The following is a 21,610-nucleotide window of genomic DNA, read 5'->3' as shown; positions in this document are numbered from 1 at the left end:
CTGGCCAATTTTGTCTTGTTTTGTTTTTGGGTGGCCATATCTGCTGCAACAATGTTCACCGCCGATGGCTTACCATCACTGAATGTCCTCTGTGCTGATTGGTGGGTCATTTTTTGGAGAGCATTGTATTGGAGGTGTAACGGTATGGGTGGTAGTTCTGTCAGTTTATCACGTTCAGTGGGACTGACGGAGCTGTGGCTGTTTTTTGTCGGTTTTGTGTGTGTATGTGTCATAATCTGGCAGACAGATGTTCGCATCTGCATCGGTATGTTGGTGGCAGTCACTGCGGCGGAATTTGGAATTTACTGCCAAAGTCATGATGAGGGCCTAAATGTTATGGAAGGACTCCTAGTTCAAATAAATAAAAAACAAATACTGTACACACGGGAGTGCTGGAGTTTAAAGCCCAGTGACTCCACATACCAACCCCAAAAGCACTGTAGCCACAGATACACATGGTTAACGAATACTCAAAAATTATAATGTGAAACCAGCAACCAACATAAGTGCTCGGTGCACGTTCACTTTCATGAAAACATAGGAAATACTTAACTACTAGCTCACCCAAAAAAAAGTAAAACACACTACCTCGCAAAGCATCAGAATAATGAAAAACGCGGATAATACACAGTATATGAACAAGTGCCCGCTCATCATGCCCGCAAAAACACACAGAGATAGTTCACAGTCCTACTTGCTATAGGAGCCAGTACTTTTTAACAAATTAGCATCAAAAGCAGAAGCGCCACATTATACCAAAGCTGGAGCCTTTGAAGCCATATGCATCCGTATTTAAAGCTCCTAAAGCGCTGCAGCATAAAAGCTTCAAGCAGCACCATAAACAGTTTACTATAAACAATCCAGACCTCAATCCAAATAGCACTGCAAAAGCGCGTTAGTTAGAAAGCCACCCTCCTCCAAAAACACAAGCATTTGCAATGCAATGGGTCTCGAGTTTGCTCGAGTTAGAGCTAGTAGTGTTGTAAACTCCTAACCTGACTTTTTTGCCACATAAACTTATAATAAGTGAAACAGTGGAATTATCCATGTAACAGGGTTGATGTCATGCAAAGCGTTCGACTTCTGCCCAGCAAGATCAAGCTGCGCAGGAAATAAAAAGATAAAGTAGTCCAGAAAGCAGCTGAAAACACGGACCCTTGTATGTTTTCAGTAGTTTACCAGTGCGCCTGAGGAGGGCTAAACACCAGAAAAGGCATGACTGATACATGCCTTCCACAAACAAAAATCAATCGATTTTTTAAAAGGCAAGCCCACAAACTAATGAAAGTGACGGGCGTGACATGGGCGTGATTGGAAGCCCAGATAGAGATTATAACATGGTCCGGAGTGCTTGCGTCCGCTCGACCCTAAAAAGGTAATTCAAATACGTTTTACTGAAAAGAAATTAAACAAGCCAGACTTAAAAAATAAATTGCCACTGGAAAAACGCGATTAAAAAAAGGTAATCCAAGAGCATTTTAGTAAAAACAAATTAAACAAGCCAAAATTCCAAAACAAAATGTCATCTTAAAAGCGCCTTATTAAAAAATGAAAGAATAAATAAACCAAATGCATTTTACTAAAAAAAGAATTGCAAACGCGCATTTAAAAGGAAGTAATAGAAGCACATTATCAAAGAAAAAAATCATAGCAAACCCAACATCCAAAACAAAATAGCATTGCAAATGCATGTTCATAATAAGAAAGGTAAAAAAATAACCTCCAAAATGAAATGGCATTGTAAAACTGCGTTCATCAGAAAGGCAAAAAAATAACCTCCCTAACGAAAAAGCATTGCAATAGAGCATTATTCAAAAACACTACTCAAACCCTAGATAACCCAACCACTACTCTAACATGAGCTAATCCATAAGAAACAAAAGAGTTCACCAAAGTTACTATAAATAAACAAAGTTTGAAGAGGACATGTAACAGGGGCAGTCTGCAGGGCAGGAATCCAAACAACAAATAAGAGGGCCTACAAAAAGAATGTCAGCATTTAGAAGCAAGAATTTTTAAAGGGCACTACAAACTATGAATCACAAGAGAAGGGCATGAAAGGGCATAATCAAAGCCTACAGACTGAACACATCACAAATTGAAGAGACAGCGTATGCGGTGAGTTGGCGAAACCTAAAAACAGTGCTCATTACATGCTAGATGGAGAACTACATCAAAACATGAAGAAGAGGTTCCCACTTTCATTAAAAAAAGCCCGATTCTATGTCAGAACCGGTGCTCCGATTATGCTTTCTCTATCTTTACTACTCCAAAATGGCAGACAATCAAAAACCAGTAAACATATTAATAAAACACATTTCCCATGAGGCTTTGAACCATGCCTCCAATCTTCCGCCACCAGGTGTGAGGCATAACCTATAAAATAGTGAAACACCATCTTGACTGCCTCTTTCTTTGCTGCTTCGCAGTCAAGATAAGTGTTCCATTATTTATTATTATATTTATAATTATTTTGAAAGCATTAAAATGCATATTTGGTCATTTTAAGTGTGCGCTTCGCGCTTCAACAGATTGACTATTTGCTGTTGTACGATTTATATATTGTCTGGCTTCTTCAGGAATGCTCTCCAGTCCGTTTCCTTCGCGTTCTCTTGAGTGCGTGTTGCTCCTCCCCTTCCTTCCTTCCATCCATCCCTGTATGCGCTGTTTGGTCTCCAGCTGCTTAGCAGCAGCCTCTGGGAGCATGTGCGTGCTCATAGCTCTGCTACGAGCACGTACACTGTGACTTGCCGAAGCGAAGCGCATTCTCAGCTCATCAACTTTGCTGAAAAGACATTGGTGACACCTGGCCTGGGAAGTGATAATAGGGAGAAGTCAGCAGGCAGGTTTCTAAATTTTGGGGCATATTTATGGCACAATGACTCAATTTTCAGCTCTATTGACAAAATCCTCCTGTGGGGGAAATCATTTTTGGACACTTTAATAACTAGTATCTTGGCCTGCCTCCAGCTAGCTCCTGTGATGCTATGGGCTAAAATAAATATAGACTGTTTTCTGGTTAAGTCCCCTCCACCTTTGTTTTTCTACTCGCTACTCACTTGACCTTGCTTCCCACTGTGGACCTTTGATTGGGAAGTTCCTTCCTCTTGATACTATGGCTGATTATGACCAATACGAGCAGGGCCCTGAGGCCTATGGCCACAGTGAAGATGAGGACTACTTTTGCGATGATGGCTTTGTGGAAGTCATTGATAATTCAGTCCGGTGCTCTCTGGACAAAGCTCTTTTCTCTACTTGTCAACCCATTACTCTTTCAGGCAGTCCTTCAGCCCCTTCCCTCCCGCCCCATGTTGGCCCTTCCAACCCTTATGAAGTTCCCACCGAACTCAATTGGCCTCATCCCCTTACACTCTCACAACTGTTACAAGAAATTTCAGGGGAGCATACTTACAGCGCTACAAAATGCTCAAAGCCCCCTTCCACTTCAACTAATACTGATACGAACACAGATTCCTCCTCCTCGCATCAATCCGAACCTTTCTAAGCACTCCAAGAAATGTACATGCCCTTCCCCGGCTCGTAATTCTGCCCCCCCACCCCCTTCAACTTTGAGCCTTCTAACATTATCCATCCCAGGTCTTCAGAATTCTAACGCAAGTCAGGGACCCAGAGTACATGTAGCAACATCTGCAGAAAGGTTTTGAGAAAGAAGTCCGAGCCAGACTCAGAGCAGAATATCTTTGCCTCGATGTGCCACACAAAACTACTCAATCACCAGATATAGACTCAATATGCTCACTTTTCTAAAAGATATGCCAAAGACCCAATAAGGGGATTGACAGAGCCCTTTGTGCCTGTCAAGATAAAGTCTTGGATATTTCAGGTCCACTCGCTAAAATCCAGGGACTGGCTCTACATGCCCAAGTAACGAGTACCCCCATTGATCGAGAAGTTCTAGCAGGCTGGACCCTATGGGCAATGTATCTTTTGGCCAATGTAAATTGTGCTTTAGCCTCCAAATGGAGAAAATCTGTTCATTTATGCATTGATCCTCAATTTGAGAAATCGTCCGCTGCTGAACCTGGTCCTTTAGCAGAAGGACAGTTATTTGGAGATCATTCCATAAAAGATCTGAGCAAATTCGCGAACACATTTGCTTCATTTGATAAAGCTCAACCCTCACTAAAGAAAGAGCTGAATCCCCTTTTAGCAAGGGCTGGTCATGGCAGAGGATGTGCAACCAGCCACTTTAGCTAGCAAGGTTGTCAATGTGGATTTGCCTACAGGCGTAGAGGCTTCTGGCAAGACCCACACAGGTGGGCTTCTTCCCCTTGAGGTCCAGAGATTCATCAGAGGTGTGGCAGGGGTAACCAGGACTCCTCCTCTCAATCCACAGATAATGGTTCCTCTTCCTTCAGAACTTCCTTTGGGGGGCAGACTTTGTCATTGTTTAGACAATGGGGCACTACGCTAACCTCAACAGATTGTTAAGTCTTGAAGACAGTTTAGGGTTATAACATAGAACTCTCTCAATATCACTCCCAAATCTCACCCCCTCTCCTTTTCTCCCAACTTGACATTAACTTCATAGACTCAGAAACTCAAGAGCTTTTATCAAAACAAGCTATTGCTCCATCCTGTCGACACCTCAGAGGTCTTTGTCGCAATGTCTTCCTGGTTCAGAAGAAAGGAAGTGGTCAGAGATTAGTTCTCAACTTCAGGGAATTCAACCCATGGGTTACCTAACATCAAGAAATTGAAAACTGACTTGGAACAGCAGATAAGCGGGCATCTCTCTTACCACCCCCCCCCCCCGAAATATTTAAAGAGAAAAAAAGTAGGAGAGTTGAGAAACATTGTGCTGCTTGAACAAACTGACTATGAAAAGTCAAAAGAGAGTGGCAGCAGTGCACACAAATTACAGCGTTAAGACAAGGGAGGAATTAAGTTTACATCATGTTTTGTATTACATTGTACACTCTACGCCTTTATAGGCATCATAGACTGCTGATACAAATATCTTACTAACACCTAAGAATAGGGAGCACTATCTGGCAAAAGGAACCGACATATAAAAACAACTTCTTTATTACCTGTCAAGATAATTTGGTGGTTTGAAGTGATCCCACAAGATCTCCAAAATAAGGTATAACAAGACATAATGGACAAAAATGTGACAAATATTGAAAGGCACCACAAAAAGAATGAGGAAAACACACAAAATTATCCGAGAGACATCTGGGGACGGAGGATATGACAAGTATACAATTTAAGGTACTTCTGACCTTGAACGGCAAAGATGCAACTGTTGCAACTTGGCAGAACCAGCAACAGGTAGCACCAGTACTCAGTGAGATACACATATTTGCCCAGTAGGGGAATGCAATTCAGCTTGGAGAGCCAGAAAGATATCCCACCATATTACTCTCCCCTAAAAAGAAGAATGATGCCCGCAAGATAACTTTAAGTATACTCAAGGGAACAATCAATATCATGGAGTCTAAGTCTGTACCAAACCACATAATTAGGCTGGAATTCAATAATCTAAATGAAAGGAAATGTATTATTGGCTCCTCACAGCATCAAGATGCGGCTAGAGATTGGAGTTGGTCGATTTCCACACTAACAGCCCCTGGTCATTCCTAACAAACATTGAAAAGACAGCTAAAATGCAGAGGAACAACAAATATCTGAAGATCTCATGGAACGTTAAGCAAAATAACAGTGGATAAATCAATTATTACCGAGGCTAAAGTAAGAAAGGCATTACAATCAATTAGACAATGTGGAGCACCAGGGCCATATGGTCTCTTATGTTTCCTATTTAAAGCAGGCATTGAGCTCTGGACCAAGTGGTTAACCCCACTCTACATGTCATCAGTTCCTCCTTGCTGGTGCCGGCCGGACCTGCGGTGGGGAGGCCCCCACCCGCAGAATACCTGTTGGCCCGGAGCGGCTTTGAGGTGCTGTCTTCTCTGACCCTCTGAGGGGCCCGACTGCTGTCCTGTGATGCTAGGCCTGGGAACGGCCTGGCGACAGACGCGGAGTGTGGATGGCGCAGAGATAGAAGCGAAGCCCGGAGAGAGCAGTGGTGAGGGACTGGCGGTTTCTGCCGGCCTGCCTGTCGATCCGTGTGGAGCTGAAGAGCGGTGAGGAGGAGGTGAGGCCCTAGCTGTCTGCCGCCCCATGGAAAGTTGGCCCGGTGGGCCTAGGTCGGCTGCAGCGAGGTTCCTGACAACCCGGTGGCCGAGAACTAGTGCCAGCTCTGGGGTGAGAGAATCGCCCCAGCCTCCTCCCCCCCCAATGATCTGCTGCATAAGAAACGGGGGAGTACAGGATGAGAGTTCCCCTCTCCCCACCTTGAGGAACACACCATCGGGGCGATGAGGAAGTTGGGGGTCCACCGTGGAGGCCACCGCCCCCCCTGAGAAACTCCCTAGCTGGCTGCCTCGATGCCCTAAAGCTGCTTCATTTGGCTTGGAGATACGCTGAGAGACCTGTCCACTTCAAACTATAGAGTGTCATGTGACAGGACATGGCCTGCTGAGGGGCAATAATCAAAACCTTCCGGAGGTCCTGTCTGGTCTGGCCTATGGTTCAACCACTGGAGGCCTCTTCTCTTGCACGTTTGAACAGACCACAAAAGCGAACAACAAGATTCTTACGGTTTCGACTAGTGCAGGGCACACAGCTATACTGTTTTCCAGAGGGGCCTGAAAGGTTTGTCCGAGAGTATTGTTCTGACTCGGGCTGCAAAACCCAACAAAATATCCTTGAGGTACGGCCTGGTGAATGCTCAGCGTACGTGGAAACTACCACATATGAACGCAACAAGATGGGGCGTAATAAAACCAAGCCTCCCAGACTGGATGAATGTGTGCAGCACATGCTCCCCACCCCTGGAGGGCTCACTGGTCTCAACTCAGGTAGACTGTATTCCCCCCACTCGGGCAGAGCCTCCGGTCGACAAACTGGATATTATCCTGAAGGAAATACGCAATTCTAGAATAGCCATGGAAAGGATACTCGGAGCCCTTACCAAGGATATTAGTTTGCTGAAGGATGCCCATCATAAGCTTGCGGACAGAGTTAAGTCAATGGAACAAACACTAGCTACCTTGACGCCGGAACACGCAGAGCCCAGTACATCGACCATCCAATTGCATAAACAGGTTGAGCAACTCCAAGACTGAGCTGAGGATGCCGAAGGCAGGGCACGCAGGAATGATATCCGCATAGTGGGTATGTCGGAGGGTTCCGAGGGAGACCGCCCCACTGAGTTTATTGAAACATGGTGGCTCAGGTGGGTCTGTCCACTCACTTCACAGTAGAAAGGGAGCATTGTGTTCCTGCTAGGAGGTCCATTCCAGGTGCCCCTCTGCGACCGATTGTGGCAAGAATATTGAACTTTAGAGACAGAGACTGGCTACTTCGTGCAGCCCGAGAACATGCACCGCTTACTGTCGCAGGATCCACAGTGTCTCTATACCCGGACTATACAATGATGGTACTGCGTCGGACGGCTTCCTTTCAGGAGATGAAGCGCAAGCTCAAAACTCTTGGGCTAGTGTATGAGTTGATATTCCCGGCCAAACTTAAAATTATACATGATCGGCACGCTCATTTTTTTGATACGCCAGAGTGGCTAGATCAGAACTTCTAGGGATCACAAGCTGGACAATCACCTGGGTCTGCGCCTCGGTCATCGGGCTGCTGGGTCTGGCGGAACCATCACAAATCTGATGATGTGATGGGCAGCAGAGTGGTGCCGTACCCTCGGCAGGCCCGGGTGGGTCAACTTGAAGCCATCCAACTTGCTATGACCTTCCTGGATCCCGGCTATATTTCGAGCATGAATCATCCTGGCTGGGGACTCAGACAGAAACTGAGGGTAGTACTGCCTTATTTCCACTTCTAACACCACAGACAGCCAATGACTTATGAAGGTCTGGAATGATATGACAGCCGGCTAGACGCTTTCAAATCTGGGCCACTGCCATTGATGTTATGGGGGAGATGCCCCCACACACTACAACCCATATTGGTGTACTGATAGCTGTTTACAGTTTTGATTGTTGCTCAAGTACCCAATAAGTGCCTCTAAGTATCTACATGCAATATTGTTATATTCTCTGCTGTGGTATGGGGAATTGTGATATGTGTTCTTAATAATAGATGAGGCATGGGTCTGAGCCCTCGGTAATGTGACATGACTTGACTTAGCCTGCGGATGTGCAGCATGGCGCAAAGACCACGACACCCCACCAGTGTAAGCCTTGCAGTTTCTATAGCAGTTCTTTTTTGTTCCGTTTGGTTGATTGGTCGAGCACAGTTTTTCACGCTGGACCACGTATTGGGTAACATTAGTTGTTATGCTTCTGTCACTTCTAGTACACAGATGGGGCACATAGGATTATTAAGGGGTAGTGCGGTGTTGCGTTTTCTACGTTAACTGTAATGGCCACAACTACAAATTGTTATTATAACATTGTCACTTGGAACGTTAGGGGCTGGGATCAATTTATTAACATCACAGAGTGTTGGCACATTTGCACTGGCGTAGTGCACACATCACCTTTCTACAGGAAACTCACCTTACTACACCCTGAAGCCCTAAAACTACAATGCAAACAGAATGGGCAATTATTACATACCTCCTTTTCTGCATATGCCCGGGGATCAGCTATATGGATTCGGGCGGGGATCACGTTACTAGCTCAAGACACAAAAATTGATACACCCGGCCGTTATGTTGTATTAAAGGGGCTCCTCGATGGCGACCAAGTAGTATTGGGATGTTATTATGCACTGAATCGAGAACAAGACTTATTCTTCGCTCATCTTTCCCACCGTGTTATCGGACTGGGCCCATCTTCCTTGGGTGCTGGGTGGGGATTTTAATGCAGTGCTTGATGTAGTCCTTGACCGCTCACATCCACTCTTCCTAAATACTGCATCGGTTAGACAGCCCAGAGCATCACGCCAGTGTGCTGAGGGCTGGGATCTTGTACATGTGTGGCGCAGTCGCAATGTTGATGCTAAAGAGTATTTCTTCTACTCCACCCCACACATGCTTCACTCCCACCTAGATCGGTTCCTGTGCATTTCCCTCTTGCAACCCCATATTACACATGCCACTTACTTAGCCAAAACACTGTCAGACCATATCCCACTTAAAATCACGCTCTCCTGGGGTCGTGTTCCCACTCCTATACCAACACTAGCAACTACTATTAATACATTCTTTTCAGAAAACAGCGGCACAGCCTCCTCCCCCCTGGTTGAGTGGGAGGCCTTTAAGGTAGGTGTGCGGGGGGCATCCATTTCTACACTGGTGGGAGCATGGAGGAAGTAATGAAAGACCTCACACAACTAGAAAATAAACTGGGTATTTTGGAGCATGCAGTAGCGCGAGGTGATACAAATGAGGCACAACTACAATTGGCCTGCATCTGACATGCTGAGCTTGTAGAGTGTTTTAGGGTCATTGACTATAGGTAGTACACTCAAAAGGCACATACGGAAGCAGACAAGCCTTGGACCCTCCTAGCTAAACTAATCAGGCTGCAGCAATTCCTTACACCTATACTAACAATACACTCCCCACATCTGGCCATAGTAGATACTCAATCAGGCATTAACAACACCTTTTGTCAATATTATGGAAATCTATATGCCGTGCCTCCACCTACTGAACATGACACTTTACACTAATTTCTACATCGTCATACACTCCCTCAAGTGACGGTCGCGGAGAGGGAGGTGATGAGAGCTCCGATTGCGACAGCAGAGATCCGGGAAGCACTTAGGGAGCTGGCTCGTAATAAAACCCCCGGCTCTGATAGATTGTCTGTGGAGTTCTACTCCAATTTGGCCAATCATCTACTCCCCCAGCTTGGAAAATTATATAATACGTTGCTAGAAGAAGGAATACTTCCTGTTACGATGCGGGAAGCAGTAGTGACCGCGCTCCTTAACCCCAATAGGCCCCCTTCAGAGATGTCCTTATATAGAACCCCGTCTATATTAAATACAGAGCATAAGCTCCTTAGTAAGATACTGGCACGCCACCTCCTGCCACTTCTTCCGCAGCTCTTGCACACGGACCAAAGTGGCTTTGTTCCTCACGTGGCACGTCGATAAACATTCGGCGGCTTTTCCAGCTGATGGATGAGATGAACCACCATTATCCTCATGCTGGCTATATTTCCTTAGATATGCGGCAACCTTACAACACCCTTAGCTGGGATTATATGTTCGCATCGTTGGAAGTCTGTGGAATAACCCCAGATTATTTTCATTGGGTGAAGCTCCTCTATTCAACTCCCACTGCCAGAGCTAAGACTGGGGTACATATCGCTGCGTCCTATGATGTATATATATCAGGGGACAAGACAAGCTTGTCTCCTCCCCCCCCCTATTAGTATAAGCATTGGAGCTCCTAGCACACCACCTTCGTCACAGGGCAGGATAGTGGGGAATAATGATCGGTCCCACCACGCACTCTTGCTCATTATACGCAGAGGATAGAATCCTTTACCATAAGGATCTGCAACAGATACCAGACGAGCGGCACAAATATTATACCAATTTGCAGTCCTCTCAGGGCTTCACATTAAGCCTGATAAATCATATATATACTCCTTTGGAGGCACTTACCCAGAACTCACTCTCCACTTCAGAGCCATGACCATTGCAACAACGCCAGTGTCCTTTTGTTATCTCGGTATCAGAGTATACCGCAATCAGGTGGATCTGTTAGAGGGCAAATATAACTCAGGCGATTACTTCACTCCGGTCTCAAACTGATTTTGGACCACTTTCACCCTTTCTGCATCAGGTAGGGTGGCACTTGCAAAAATGGAGATTGTTACCTTGGATCCTGTATTATTTTGTCAGTCTACCACTTTTAATAGTGCCGAATCAGGTATTTATGTCACTAAACTCATTGCTGATTGATCTGATTTGGGGGAAGGGCAGACGCCGAGCCGGTCTAGCGGAACTACAGTTGCCTTCTGCAATTGGAGGTTTAGGGGCCTCAGATTTCAAAGCTTACTGCATAGAGGGCCAACTACAATGGTTATCATATTGGCTGGCTGGCCATAATTTGGGAGAAATAAGTTGTACAGCGGCAATGCTGAAGAGCGCCTTCATACATTGACTGCTATGTCCAAGCCTCCCCAGACAACGACGGGTGCTACCTTCCAATTGCGTATTGCTTTAGCATACTGGAAATCAGCGATGCGATACATGTCCTCATTAGTCCCATATGCACCAAATGTGCCTTTTTATGGGCTTCTCACCCCTCAGGGACTATTACTACAGCCATGTTACATGAGTGGAAACAACAAGGAGACCTGTTCGACAGTGGCATGTTAATGCTGTATGCAGACTTTGTACAAGCTCACGGACTGCCTGAGGCTCTTTTTCTGACCCATGCTAAAATACTAGCCTATGTGCGTAACAACTGGACTCCGGACGGCTCTGAGCAGGTTACACATGAACTCCTCCAGGCTCTTCATATGAAGGTACACGGTAGACAGCTAGTCAGATGGCTGGGGAACCTGTGCACAGCTTAACATATCTTTAGATACGCTCAAAACAAAATGGGCAGCTGATATTGGAAGGGGCATCACACCTAAGGACTGGGCCTTCCTACATCAATAAGCTACAAACATTTCCCGCATTCTACATTGAAACTGATACAATTTTTTCTCTTTCATCATGCATATCTTACACCACACAGACTCAACACAATATTCCCCACAGGATCGGCTCACTGTCCTAGGTGCCATACTCCCAAGGCTGACCTCCTTCATATGCTATGGGCATGCCCTTCCCTCTAACAGTACTGGTCTGTAATAGGAGCATCACTTATAGATGTCACTGGCCGGGAAATAGCGCTAACACCCGATCTTTTTCTACTAGGATTATACCCTAGACCACGAGGCTCTAGAGTGCCTTCATACTTTGTGGACCTTGCAATGCTATTAGTGAAGTGACAGTTAACGAGGCATTCGAAGTCACCCCATGCTCCTTCCATTAGCTCCTGGAGAGAGGAAGTACAGCACTGGGAACAAGCCGAAGGCCTGGCAATCCAACGCGAAGAATATAGAGGGCTACGACAGAAACCGGTATCAGTAGAATGGGACGTATTGTTGGAGACATTCAGAGAACAGTGAGACCGAAGGGTCATAACACTGTAATTAGTTGAGCAACTAGCGAAGCGCTCTGGGCGAAGGCCAGGCCCAGGACATCAGGTCTTTCTATTTATAGATGCAGGTAGTTCCCACTCTTGCCCTCCCCCTTCCCCTCTACACCAGCAGGTGGTTAACATGTCAACAACTTTATACAGTCCTCTACACAAATTAACACTCAAATCCCCTCTTTGTTTGTCTGTGTATTTATCTGTGGATTAAATAAGACCAGCTACATGCATTGGTTTAGCTAGCAGTCAGTTGACAGAAGCTAGTTAGGGGGCGGGAGGGAGCATGTTGGCTTTATACCTCTTGACTGCTGGACTGTGCTGATGTTGGTCTGTTCTCTTTAATTGCCCTAGGAACAGGGCAACTTGTACTTTCCATATGGTTGTACACCAACGTTCAGTCGGAGTCAATGTAATGTAACCTTATCAAAATGCCAATAAAGTTTGTGTTAAAAAAAAAATTATATATATATATATATATATATATATATATATATATATATATATATAAAAACACACACACAGACAGGATTCAGGGGTAAATCTTCAACGCAGGACAATATCGTAGTCCTACATACATGATACATCGCTCCTCCTGCCTCCTCCTGCCCCCAGACCTCCATTGTTCACCTGCTTTGTGGACTATTTCACTGCTTTTGATTGAAATCTACTCTATCGGTCATGGTCTAAGCTTAAGAGCTGGGGTATCCAACAACCTTTACTCAAAGTAATAATCTCCTTGTACTCAGACAATTAGGTACAAGTTAAGCTAGAAGTCAGCTAGAAAGTGACCACACAAACTGACATAAGTCAAGGCTTGAAACAGGGCTGCATCCTAGCATCGATTCCATTTAAACTCTACTCAGTGGATACAGGAAGTGCATTATCAAAATCCAGTGGCTTTCCGCTGAGACTTGGCATGCATGTGAGTTAACTTATCCAGTACGCGGATAATCTAGTTATTCTAGATCAAACTAAAATAGATATGCAAGACACCTTGGAAACACTGCACAAAATAAATACAAACTACAAGTAAATGCAGGTAAAACCGAGGTAATGTTTTTTGGAAGATCAAAGAATAAGCCCACCCAATATTGGAACATAGGACAATTAAAGATAGGACATGCTGCAACAGATAACTACTTAGGAGTATGGTTCTCAAAAAACGGCATGTTGATTTATACATGGGAAAAAAAGGCCAGTGATCTAACATTTGCCCTCTGTAAACTCACTTCACAGTTACATAGGCCAATAGCTGAAGCAATACTTATGAAGTAGCAAAAACAATGCTTATCCCAATAATCTCCTACAGTCATATGGCATTCCATTCGAAACTCTCCCAAATGATTGATAAAATTCAGTGTATAACCTACCTGCCTATCTTTTGCCTACCACAAAACACAGTCCAGGCACAAATCCGACTAGAATTTGGATTATTAAGACAGGATTTGGAATCAGAACCATCCTCGATTAAGTATTTTCACCGGACAATGAATTCTCAACCTAACACACTTAAGAAGAAGATCTAAGCTATTTTTTATTAAAAGCGCAATCCCTACTCAAATTACTTAGTTGCAGCCATTAATAATTTAAATCTCATTCTGGATTCTAGTTTTCACACAACCCACTTGCCCCTTCTGGCGAGTTGACAAAGAACAGGTGTTCTGTTCAGTCAGAAAGTGAAGGAGCAATAAAGACACCTTTAAATCTTGTTCTTATCTTGCTCAGTGTTCAGAGACAGAGGTCAAAAGTCAGTTTGTCTTCTTTCAATGATGTTCCCTTCTGACTGCAGAGTTCCATGATTTTATACGTCAACTGTCTGACCTGCCGTAAAAAGAGTGCGAAATAAAAGGCTATAGGATGTCAGGTTTTTCCTAACAAAAACATTTAAATAATTAAGCTCCTGATTTAGAATTTGGCAGAGGGGGTTAATCCATCACAAATGTGACGGATATCCTGTCTGCATTTCAATTCCATTATAGCATATGGAAATTGTAATACAGCGGACAGGATATCTGTCAGGTTTGAGAGAGAGTAACCCCTCCACCAAACTCTAAATCTGGCCCCACGTCAACTGTACAAACATTACAAAATATTTTTCAGTAGTTGTGAAAGCCCATTTTTTGTTCTTTTGTGTAATTGTTAGACCTGGCATCTTTTTGCGTGTTTCCCCTGTCTTTTTGGCTTCTGACCTCTTGTTTTTATGGTATGCTGGTCTCTGTTTTGGCTGGCTTATTGTCTCTGCGCACTTTATCACTGCTGATCAATGCTAAAGTGCAAGTGCTCCCTATGTAAATTGTATTGGTGATTAGTTTAACCATGGTTGGCATATATGATTTACTCATAAATCCCTAGTAAAGTGCACTATGTGTGCCCAGGGCCTGTAAATCAAATGCTACTAGTGGGCCTGCAGCTCTGATTGTGCCACACACATAAGTAGCCTGTAAACATGGCTCAAACCTGCCACTGCACTGTGTGTGCAGTTTTAAACTGCCAATTCGACCTGGCAAGTGTACCCACTTGCCAGGCCCAAACCTTTCCTTTTTGTACATGTAAGGAACCCCTAAGGGAGGCCCTAGGTAGCCCCATGGGCAGGGTGCAGTGTATGTTAAAGGTAGGACATGTACTGATGTGTATATCTTCACACAATGCAGTTTCCGACCCCCTGGAGTGTGTCTGGGGCCAGGCCAGGACAAGGCAGGATCTTGTGAACAACAGAGGTTTTCCTTTGAAGTTTGCCTACTTCAAATGAAGAAAGGGGTATAACAAGTGGATCCAAAACCCCTGACTCTTAGAGCACTTCTGGATCAAGAGGAACCTCTCCCAAGGAAAAGAGCTGAAGAGCTGGTGGAGGAGTACTGCCCCTTTGCTGTGTGTACTTTGCTGGGTTGGCCTCCAGTTGTTGCTTCTCCCTTAGAGAGGGCAAAGACTGGACTTTGCTGTGCATCCTGCTTGTGAAGTATCTCCAAGGGCTTGTAGTAGAGCTTGCATCTTGTTGGAAGTTTTAGGGTTATCAAAGACTTCAGCTTCATCTGCTTACAGCACAGTGAACTGTGTGTTTTGTGCTGCAACAGAAGAAAAGCCACAGCAATACAGTCAACTACACCGCTGACTGCACCGTGACCTGACAAAGCCATGCAGAGCCACGCCCCCAGCCGCACTGCAACCCTGGTCTTCCCGACACCGCCACCTGACACCATCACCGAGCTGCTCCTTGGTCACCGTGACCCCTGCACTTCGCATTGCCTTGCTCACACCGCAGCCTTGGCATCCTTGGTGACAATATTCCAAGCTGACACCAACGCCGCTGCCTGCACAGTGGCCTGAAGACACCACTCGTGAGGTACATGACGCACCGTCCTGTCCCACACCGCAGCCCCGGTCCACCGACGCCAGCGACTCCAGCATCGCCAACAGACACCCGTCTGCACAGCGACCCCTGGGTGCTGCACGACTCCTGCCCCGCACCCAACCACCGCCTGGGGCCTACCAACGACAGTGCTTTAGCAACGACGATGCCGCTGCCTGCACTGTGACCTGGAGACATCGCACTGCCCCACTTCACACCGCAGCCCTGGTCTCACAGACGCCACAAGACACCGTCACCGAGCCAGTGCCTGCATCGTGACCTGTAGACACCGCACTTTGCATCATTTCACTTCGCACCGCACCCCTGACTCCATCAATGCCAGTGCTCCTGACTTCATCATCAGCCCGGTGTTCGATCTGCAACGTGTGTGACTTCAAGGGCTCGACCTCCGGAACTGTCGCTTGCAATGCGCACTCCGGATCTCATCGTGAAGATCACGATGCCCTACATTTCCAAGGTACTGTTTGCAGGTAGCAGGCCTGCGATGCCGCGGCCAGCCTGAACTGTTGGATTTGTTGTTCACAACGCCGTGACAGCCCCAGATGGAGCTACAGACTTCAGGTAACTGTATTTTTAAGTTAATCCTTGTAAAATTCATATCTTTATTATTGTATGTTGGATTTTTCTTGTTTTGGTCTTGTTTTACATAGATAAATATTGGCTCTCTTTCTAAAACTGGTGTGGCGTCCTTTTGCAGTGTTTTCACTGTGGGTTATGTGCAAATGCTTTACACATTGCTTCTGAGATAAGCCTGACTGCTCATGCCAAGCTACCAAGGGGGCGAGCAGGGGTTATCTGGGCTGGGTATCTCCCTTATCCTGACTAGAGTGAGGGTCCCTACTTGGACAGGGTGCAAACCGACTGCCAACTAGAGACCCCATTTCTAACAGTGATGAAGAAAATATTTAAATAGGATGAAAACAAATCAGAACACTTTACTTGGTGATGTGCAAATGATACATATCAACCCAATTTTCACAAATGATTGTTAATACACTATTTAATTTAATCAGTAAAGCTGCAAGTTAGTGGGAAGATTTTTGGACATTCTTGAAAACTTACTGTCTGTAAAGGACAGTGCACTACCACATTTTGCTTTAGTAATATATTTATTAAAAGTGAGTGTTTAGACCTAAACTGAGAAACACTCCTGCCCTGATGGCAATGCTATTAGTAAACTAAGAGGCAAGTCATGGATCATGTGTACCCTATATGTGGGCTAGATTCTTATTATACGTGGAGCAAACGTTTATTCTATTTAATCAAACAAAAGAGGTTTTTTTGTACAGCAGAAATGCTGAACTCACACATTTGAATGTACACTCATATGTGGGAATGCAGAAAAGGTGGCTCTGTAAAATAAAATATTTTCCTAGGATCACACTATTTGAGACCCGTTTGCAGGTCAAGTACATTACAGTTAGGCTGAGTAGATTATTCAAGCTACTCTACCTGCAGGTCTAATAACACTTATGATTTTTAGAGGCCTATGAAATCTTCTTTAAAAAATGCAAGTGCAACGATTATCCAAGGAAGAGGATTTAACAAAAATACTAACCGGGCCCTGATTCCAACTGATCTCCAAATCATTCACGGTTTTGCTAATTAAAGAGTATATAGCAGCGTGGGCTAAAAAAAAAAAAAATCTGCCTACGAGGGATGCAGACTTGGCAACTACGTAAGAGAATCAACAGCACATGTACTTTGCTCTTGCCCTGAAGTTTCAAGTGCGTGCTATGCTCTACTTAGGCCAATGTTTTTTAAGAAATGTAATTACAACTTGCACAGGTGTGTTAGCACTCCGCTTCACTACAAATGACACGACAGAACTTGCATGGTTTGGAAAGTTTATAACTACTGTAAATAATAAACTTAAATCAGCATTGCCTCACTCTGCTTTAAAGTCACATAACGGATGATCATTAACAACCAAATGAACTGACAAGGAGTATTAGTAACACTTTGTTTTTAATAATGAATTATTTTATTGAAATCTGAAATTAGAAATGGTGATTTCTTTTTACTGCAAGTATTTATTGTAATGATTTTAGTTAATCAAACCAATAGAATGTATTCAATCATTCATACATTCGTCCTAATGAAAGTCACCGTAATGTAAGGCAATGCTCTTAATATATCGTACTTGTATTTAAGTAGAGCATCATACCCACTATGGGGCATTCAAAAACATTATTGAACAACCTGCACACTACACGTGGGAGTGTGCTTTATGAGAAGAGTAGACTTGCGGCTGCCTTTGTGGGAAACATCTTGGTGCCGGATGCAAGTAATACTCTTAGAGCTACATTTATGACCCAGTTTGTGTAGCTCTTGCGCCACAATATGTGGTGCAACATCAACGCAAACCTTAAGTGAGATTTATGAAGCCACGCAAGGCCACCTTGCTTGACCCTGCATGGATTCATAAATCTCAAGTAATGTAATCCAGTGCAAATCGCTGTGTTACATTACTCTACATCAGAGAGCCATTTCCATGGGTGTTGTTTGGGTGTTCCCACGCAACACCCATGGATTCTGACGCATTACCAGATTTAAAAGTACTTGTAAACCAGGGAATGCACCAAAAAGATACACCTTCCCAGGAGAAGCGTAACAAGGATAAATATGTTTATTTCCCCTTGTTTTTCCTCTTTCTATGTGTGCTGCAGAAGCCTCTCAGGACTGATTTTTGTGCAGGCAGGTGCCCCTTCCTGCACAAAAACAATCCTGCATGCAACACATGCTAGGCTGCCAAAAGGGTGATAGCACAGGGAGAAAGGACATGAATGCACTGTATTGGATAAATACAGCGCATTCCTGCTCTTTCCCTATGGCACAGGGCTGCACAGCAAGATGACCATGCGGCACAAAGCCCATAAATGTGGGCCCAATTGTGTCTTGGGTCGCAGGTCTTACCAGTGTAATGGAGAAAGCCACGTAAGAGATAAGTGCAAGAGCGTTCAGATCATAACTTGGTGGCACCTACCATTTGGACTGCAGGTCCAGTGTTAAGTTTCTAGAGATTTATTTGGCTCCCTGTGAATCGTAGATCAATGAGACCATACACTCTGTAAAACTTGTTTACTTATTCAGACTTAGTTTTGTGATTGTATATACCACGGCAATCAGAGAGCTTTACAAGAGAATCGCTACCAAATATTCACACCAAAAATAAATTAAAGATGCTACCCAAAGTGTCTAAGATTAATGAATTCGGTAGTAAGTGGGAGATTCTCAGACAGTTACTGAGTCTGAAAAGGGAAGGGATGGGCAGAGAGATGGCAGAGATTCCTCTGTATGGACTGCATCACATTTTATGTTCTGCATATCCCCGGAAGTAAAGTACTCTAGCGAACACTTAGACCAACCGCAGGATATTTACTTACCTCATCTGCTTCCTGCCTAGACAACTGTTTTCTAGCAGCCATTATGACAAGCAGCTTCTTCCCGAACTGCCAGGACGCAGGCACGAGGCTCCTCTTTAATAAAATCAACTTATTAAAAAAAAAAAATCTGTGCGTCTGGCAGCGCAGAGGCCTTTCCACTGCACTTAAAAATCCTGGGCATGCGTACAAAATAAATACTTTTACCCGCTGGTTAAACCTTTTTGATCATGCTTGTTTCATGGACACTGCCTGCCAGTCACAGCCACTAAGACGCTGCTCGCCTGCGCATGCTCATGGTGACAGTGGCTCTTCCACTTGCTGCCGTGTTATCATTCTTAGCTCGGTGTGCTGCTGGTTCTGCCTGTGGAGATTGTGGTTTCCTGGGATGGGGCAGTCAGTACGGAGGGGCGCGAAGTGCAGACTTAGTAAATTCGCTCACTGTTAGCTTCTTGTTCCCCTGACTTACCGAATATTTTTACGGTAATACGCAGGCTTTGTCCGGCACATGGGTAATAGGGCCTGCTTCTTCAAGTTACGTCAAGCAGAACTATCAGGTAGCCTCTGTTGTGCTACGACCCGAGTCATTCTCGCTGGTCCTGAGTCCAGCAGCTTAGCATTTGGCTCTCTTGAATTGAGGGTTAGGCAGACGTAAAGTTTTGGATCAGGCCACGCCGTAGTCATCTGGGCATGTGAGCTGTTAGCATGTAACTACATACCATCCGTATTGCAGGCGAGAACGTTTGCTTTTTTTCCTGCAGTTTTATAGAGCGCTCTCTAGGCCCAAGGACGTTGGAGCACTTTACATGACCGCACCAGATTACACACGGGCAGCCTTTTTTTTCATAATGCACGGGAAGACTAAGTGATTTGCCCTTAATCACAGGTACTCGGACACGCTTTCCCGGCGTCAAAGCGTGGAGCTCTGCTCTTAAGCCACATAGCGCACGTTCGCTCAAGTCCTGTTTTATTTAAGCGAGAAGCGGGCGAGCCATCAGTTTAACCGAGAGAACAAGCCAACCGAGCAATGAGAACGTTTGTCTTCTAAATTGTGCAACAAACGTAAAAATATGATAAAGTCTCTTCAACTGTTTTTTTAATTTTATTTAAGATATCGTTTCTTAACATATAGAAGTGTTTTAACTTTAGTACATCAGATTGTATTACTACAGCGAGAGGCATTTATTAAAAGTCATATATATATATATATATATTAAAGAATTAATTATGAATCATTAAATGTATCCCTGTGAGGATTTAGGTGTGCTAAATCAAATGCCTGGGAGGCCTTACCATGCAGTACACTTGCAAATACTGTCATTGGTCCAATCCGGTATTAACTTTAAGCTCAACCCTACCAAGTATCACTCCTTGAGCGTTAGAGTAATGCATTTCCATATTTGACCCCGCATTACTGCATATAAATGTTATGGCACGCATTCCAGAGCTCCTCAGAGTAACTCACGACAATCTCAGTTCCTACTCTAAGACTGTATTATTACCAAGGCTGAGCTTGGACTCTATTAGATTCAAACCCAAGTTTGCTGCATTTCATAGGCAAAGCTATCGGGGCCGGGGAGTCAAAAAGTTAACATCCGTATCCAGAATTTTAGCCTCTTTTAACTATTGATATCTGCACCCAAACAGGAGGGTTCTTTGCTGACTTTCTGATTACAGTCTCTCACTCATACAAACCCAGAGCGCTGCAGTTCCGGCAAACTCTTACACATTTAGTTTAATTTCATAGTTGTTAACCCACTGCAGCCGAGGCACAGAAAGCAACTGGTGTGTTTGTCTCTGAGGTTAAGAAAGCAAGTCGGTCACCCAGTTAAACCACTAGGGGCCTCTGGAGGCAGCAAGTCCATTTATGTTTCTCTCCTCTTCATTGTTTGATTTTGCTTGCAGAAGGGTGTCACTCGTAGTCGTTTAAATGTCACTCATAACTTCATTGAAATTATGAAAATGTCACACATAGCAATCTGAAACCTTGGCAGGTATTGGTAGCTGTGGCTACGAGTAGTAATGCTTAGCAAAAGAACATTGTGTAAATCATTTAACAGCATCAAACAACAGAATAAGAAGATCACACGACACGAAAGAAACGGGACACCAACTGATAAAAATAGATTGCTTTTTATACATTTTTAGAGACCTTAAGCATCATAATCCACCAAGGAGTTCTGGAGTTACTGATTTTAGAATTCATAAATAACTTTTATATCAATTGCAAATAAGCATTGGCCAATAAAAAGTTTAGAAACTTTTGAAAAGTTTGTAAAAGTTAGTTTGACAACTCTGGCCCAAGTTGGGTAACCAAGTCTGGTAGGACCAGAAAGAATACGTTGGACAGATACCTGGCCACCAGAGCATTTTTAAAACCAGATCCAATCTTTACAGGCTGACCACCAAAGTCATTAATGGGGGGTCCTTATGCTGAGGGATGCAGACAAAATAATGCTCTAAGGATGCTCTGGTTTTGGTGCAGTTGACAGGGTTTTCCTTTGTGGTGATTATTCATTCCACAAGTGAAGTGGGGCGAACTTGGCCACAGAGGTCGGAGTCCCACAAAGTCCTCGACATTGCAGTAACCGGCCAGCTAATGCTGGGCTACTAGTCAGGCTGCACTGCAGGGCAGCTGGGCAGTCATTCTTCGGTCCTCTCTCCAATACCAGCATGATCCGAGAGTCAGGG

At 44.5% G+C, this 21,610-nt stretch overlaps 1 protein-coding gene across 4 annotated transcripts in view; it reads right to left on the bottom strand.

Moving 5' to 3' along the window:
• LOC138292722 (zinc finger protein 135-like) overlaps positions 1–19,143 on the bottom strand; it is a 178,858-nt gene extending 159,715 nt beyond the window's left edge. For 2 of the 4 annotated variants that reach the window (XM_069231457.1, XM_069231455.1), the window contains exon 1: positions 18,923–19,093. In XM_069231457.1, the coding sequence (XP_069087558.1) occupies positions 18,923–18,964 (42 nt within the window). In that variant the 5' untranslated portion in view covers positions 18,965–19,093. Of the gene's footprint in view, positions 1–18,922 lie in introns of all 4 variants that reach the window. The other 2 variants (XM_069231456.1, XM_069231454.1) reach the window with 2 other exon arrangements.
• Positions 19,144–21,610: the final 2,467 nt, after the last annotated feature.

Source organism: Pleurodeles waltl, chromosome 4_2 (assembly GCF_031143425.1).
Source record: "Pleurodeles waltl isolate 20211129_DDA chromosome 4_2, aPleWal1.hap1.20221129, whole genome shotgun sequence".
NCBI lineage: Eukaryota > Metazoa > Chordata > Amphibia > Caudata > Salamandridae > Pleurodeles > Pleurodeles waltl.
This window is presented reverse-complemented; position numbering and strand designations above follow the sequence as displayed.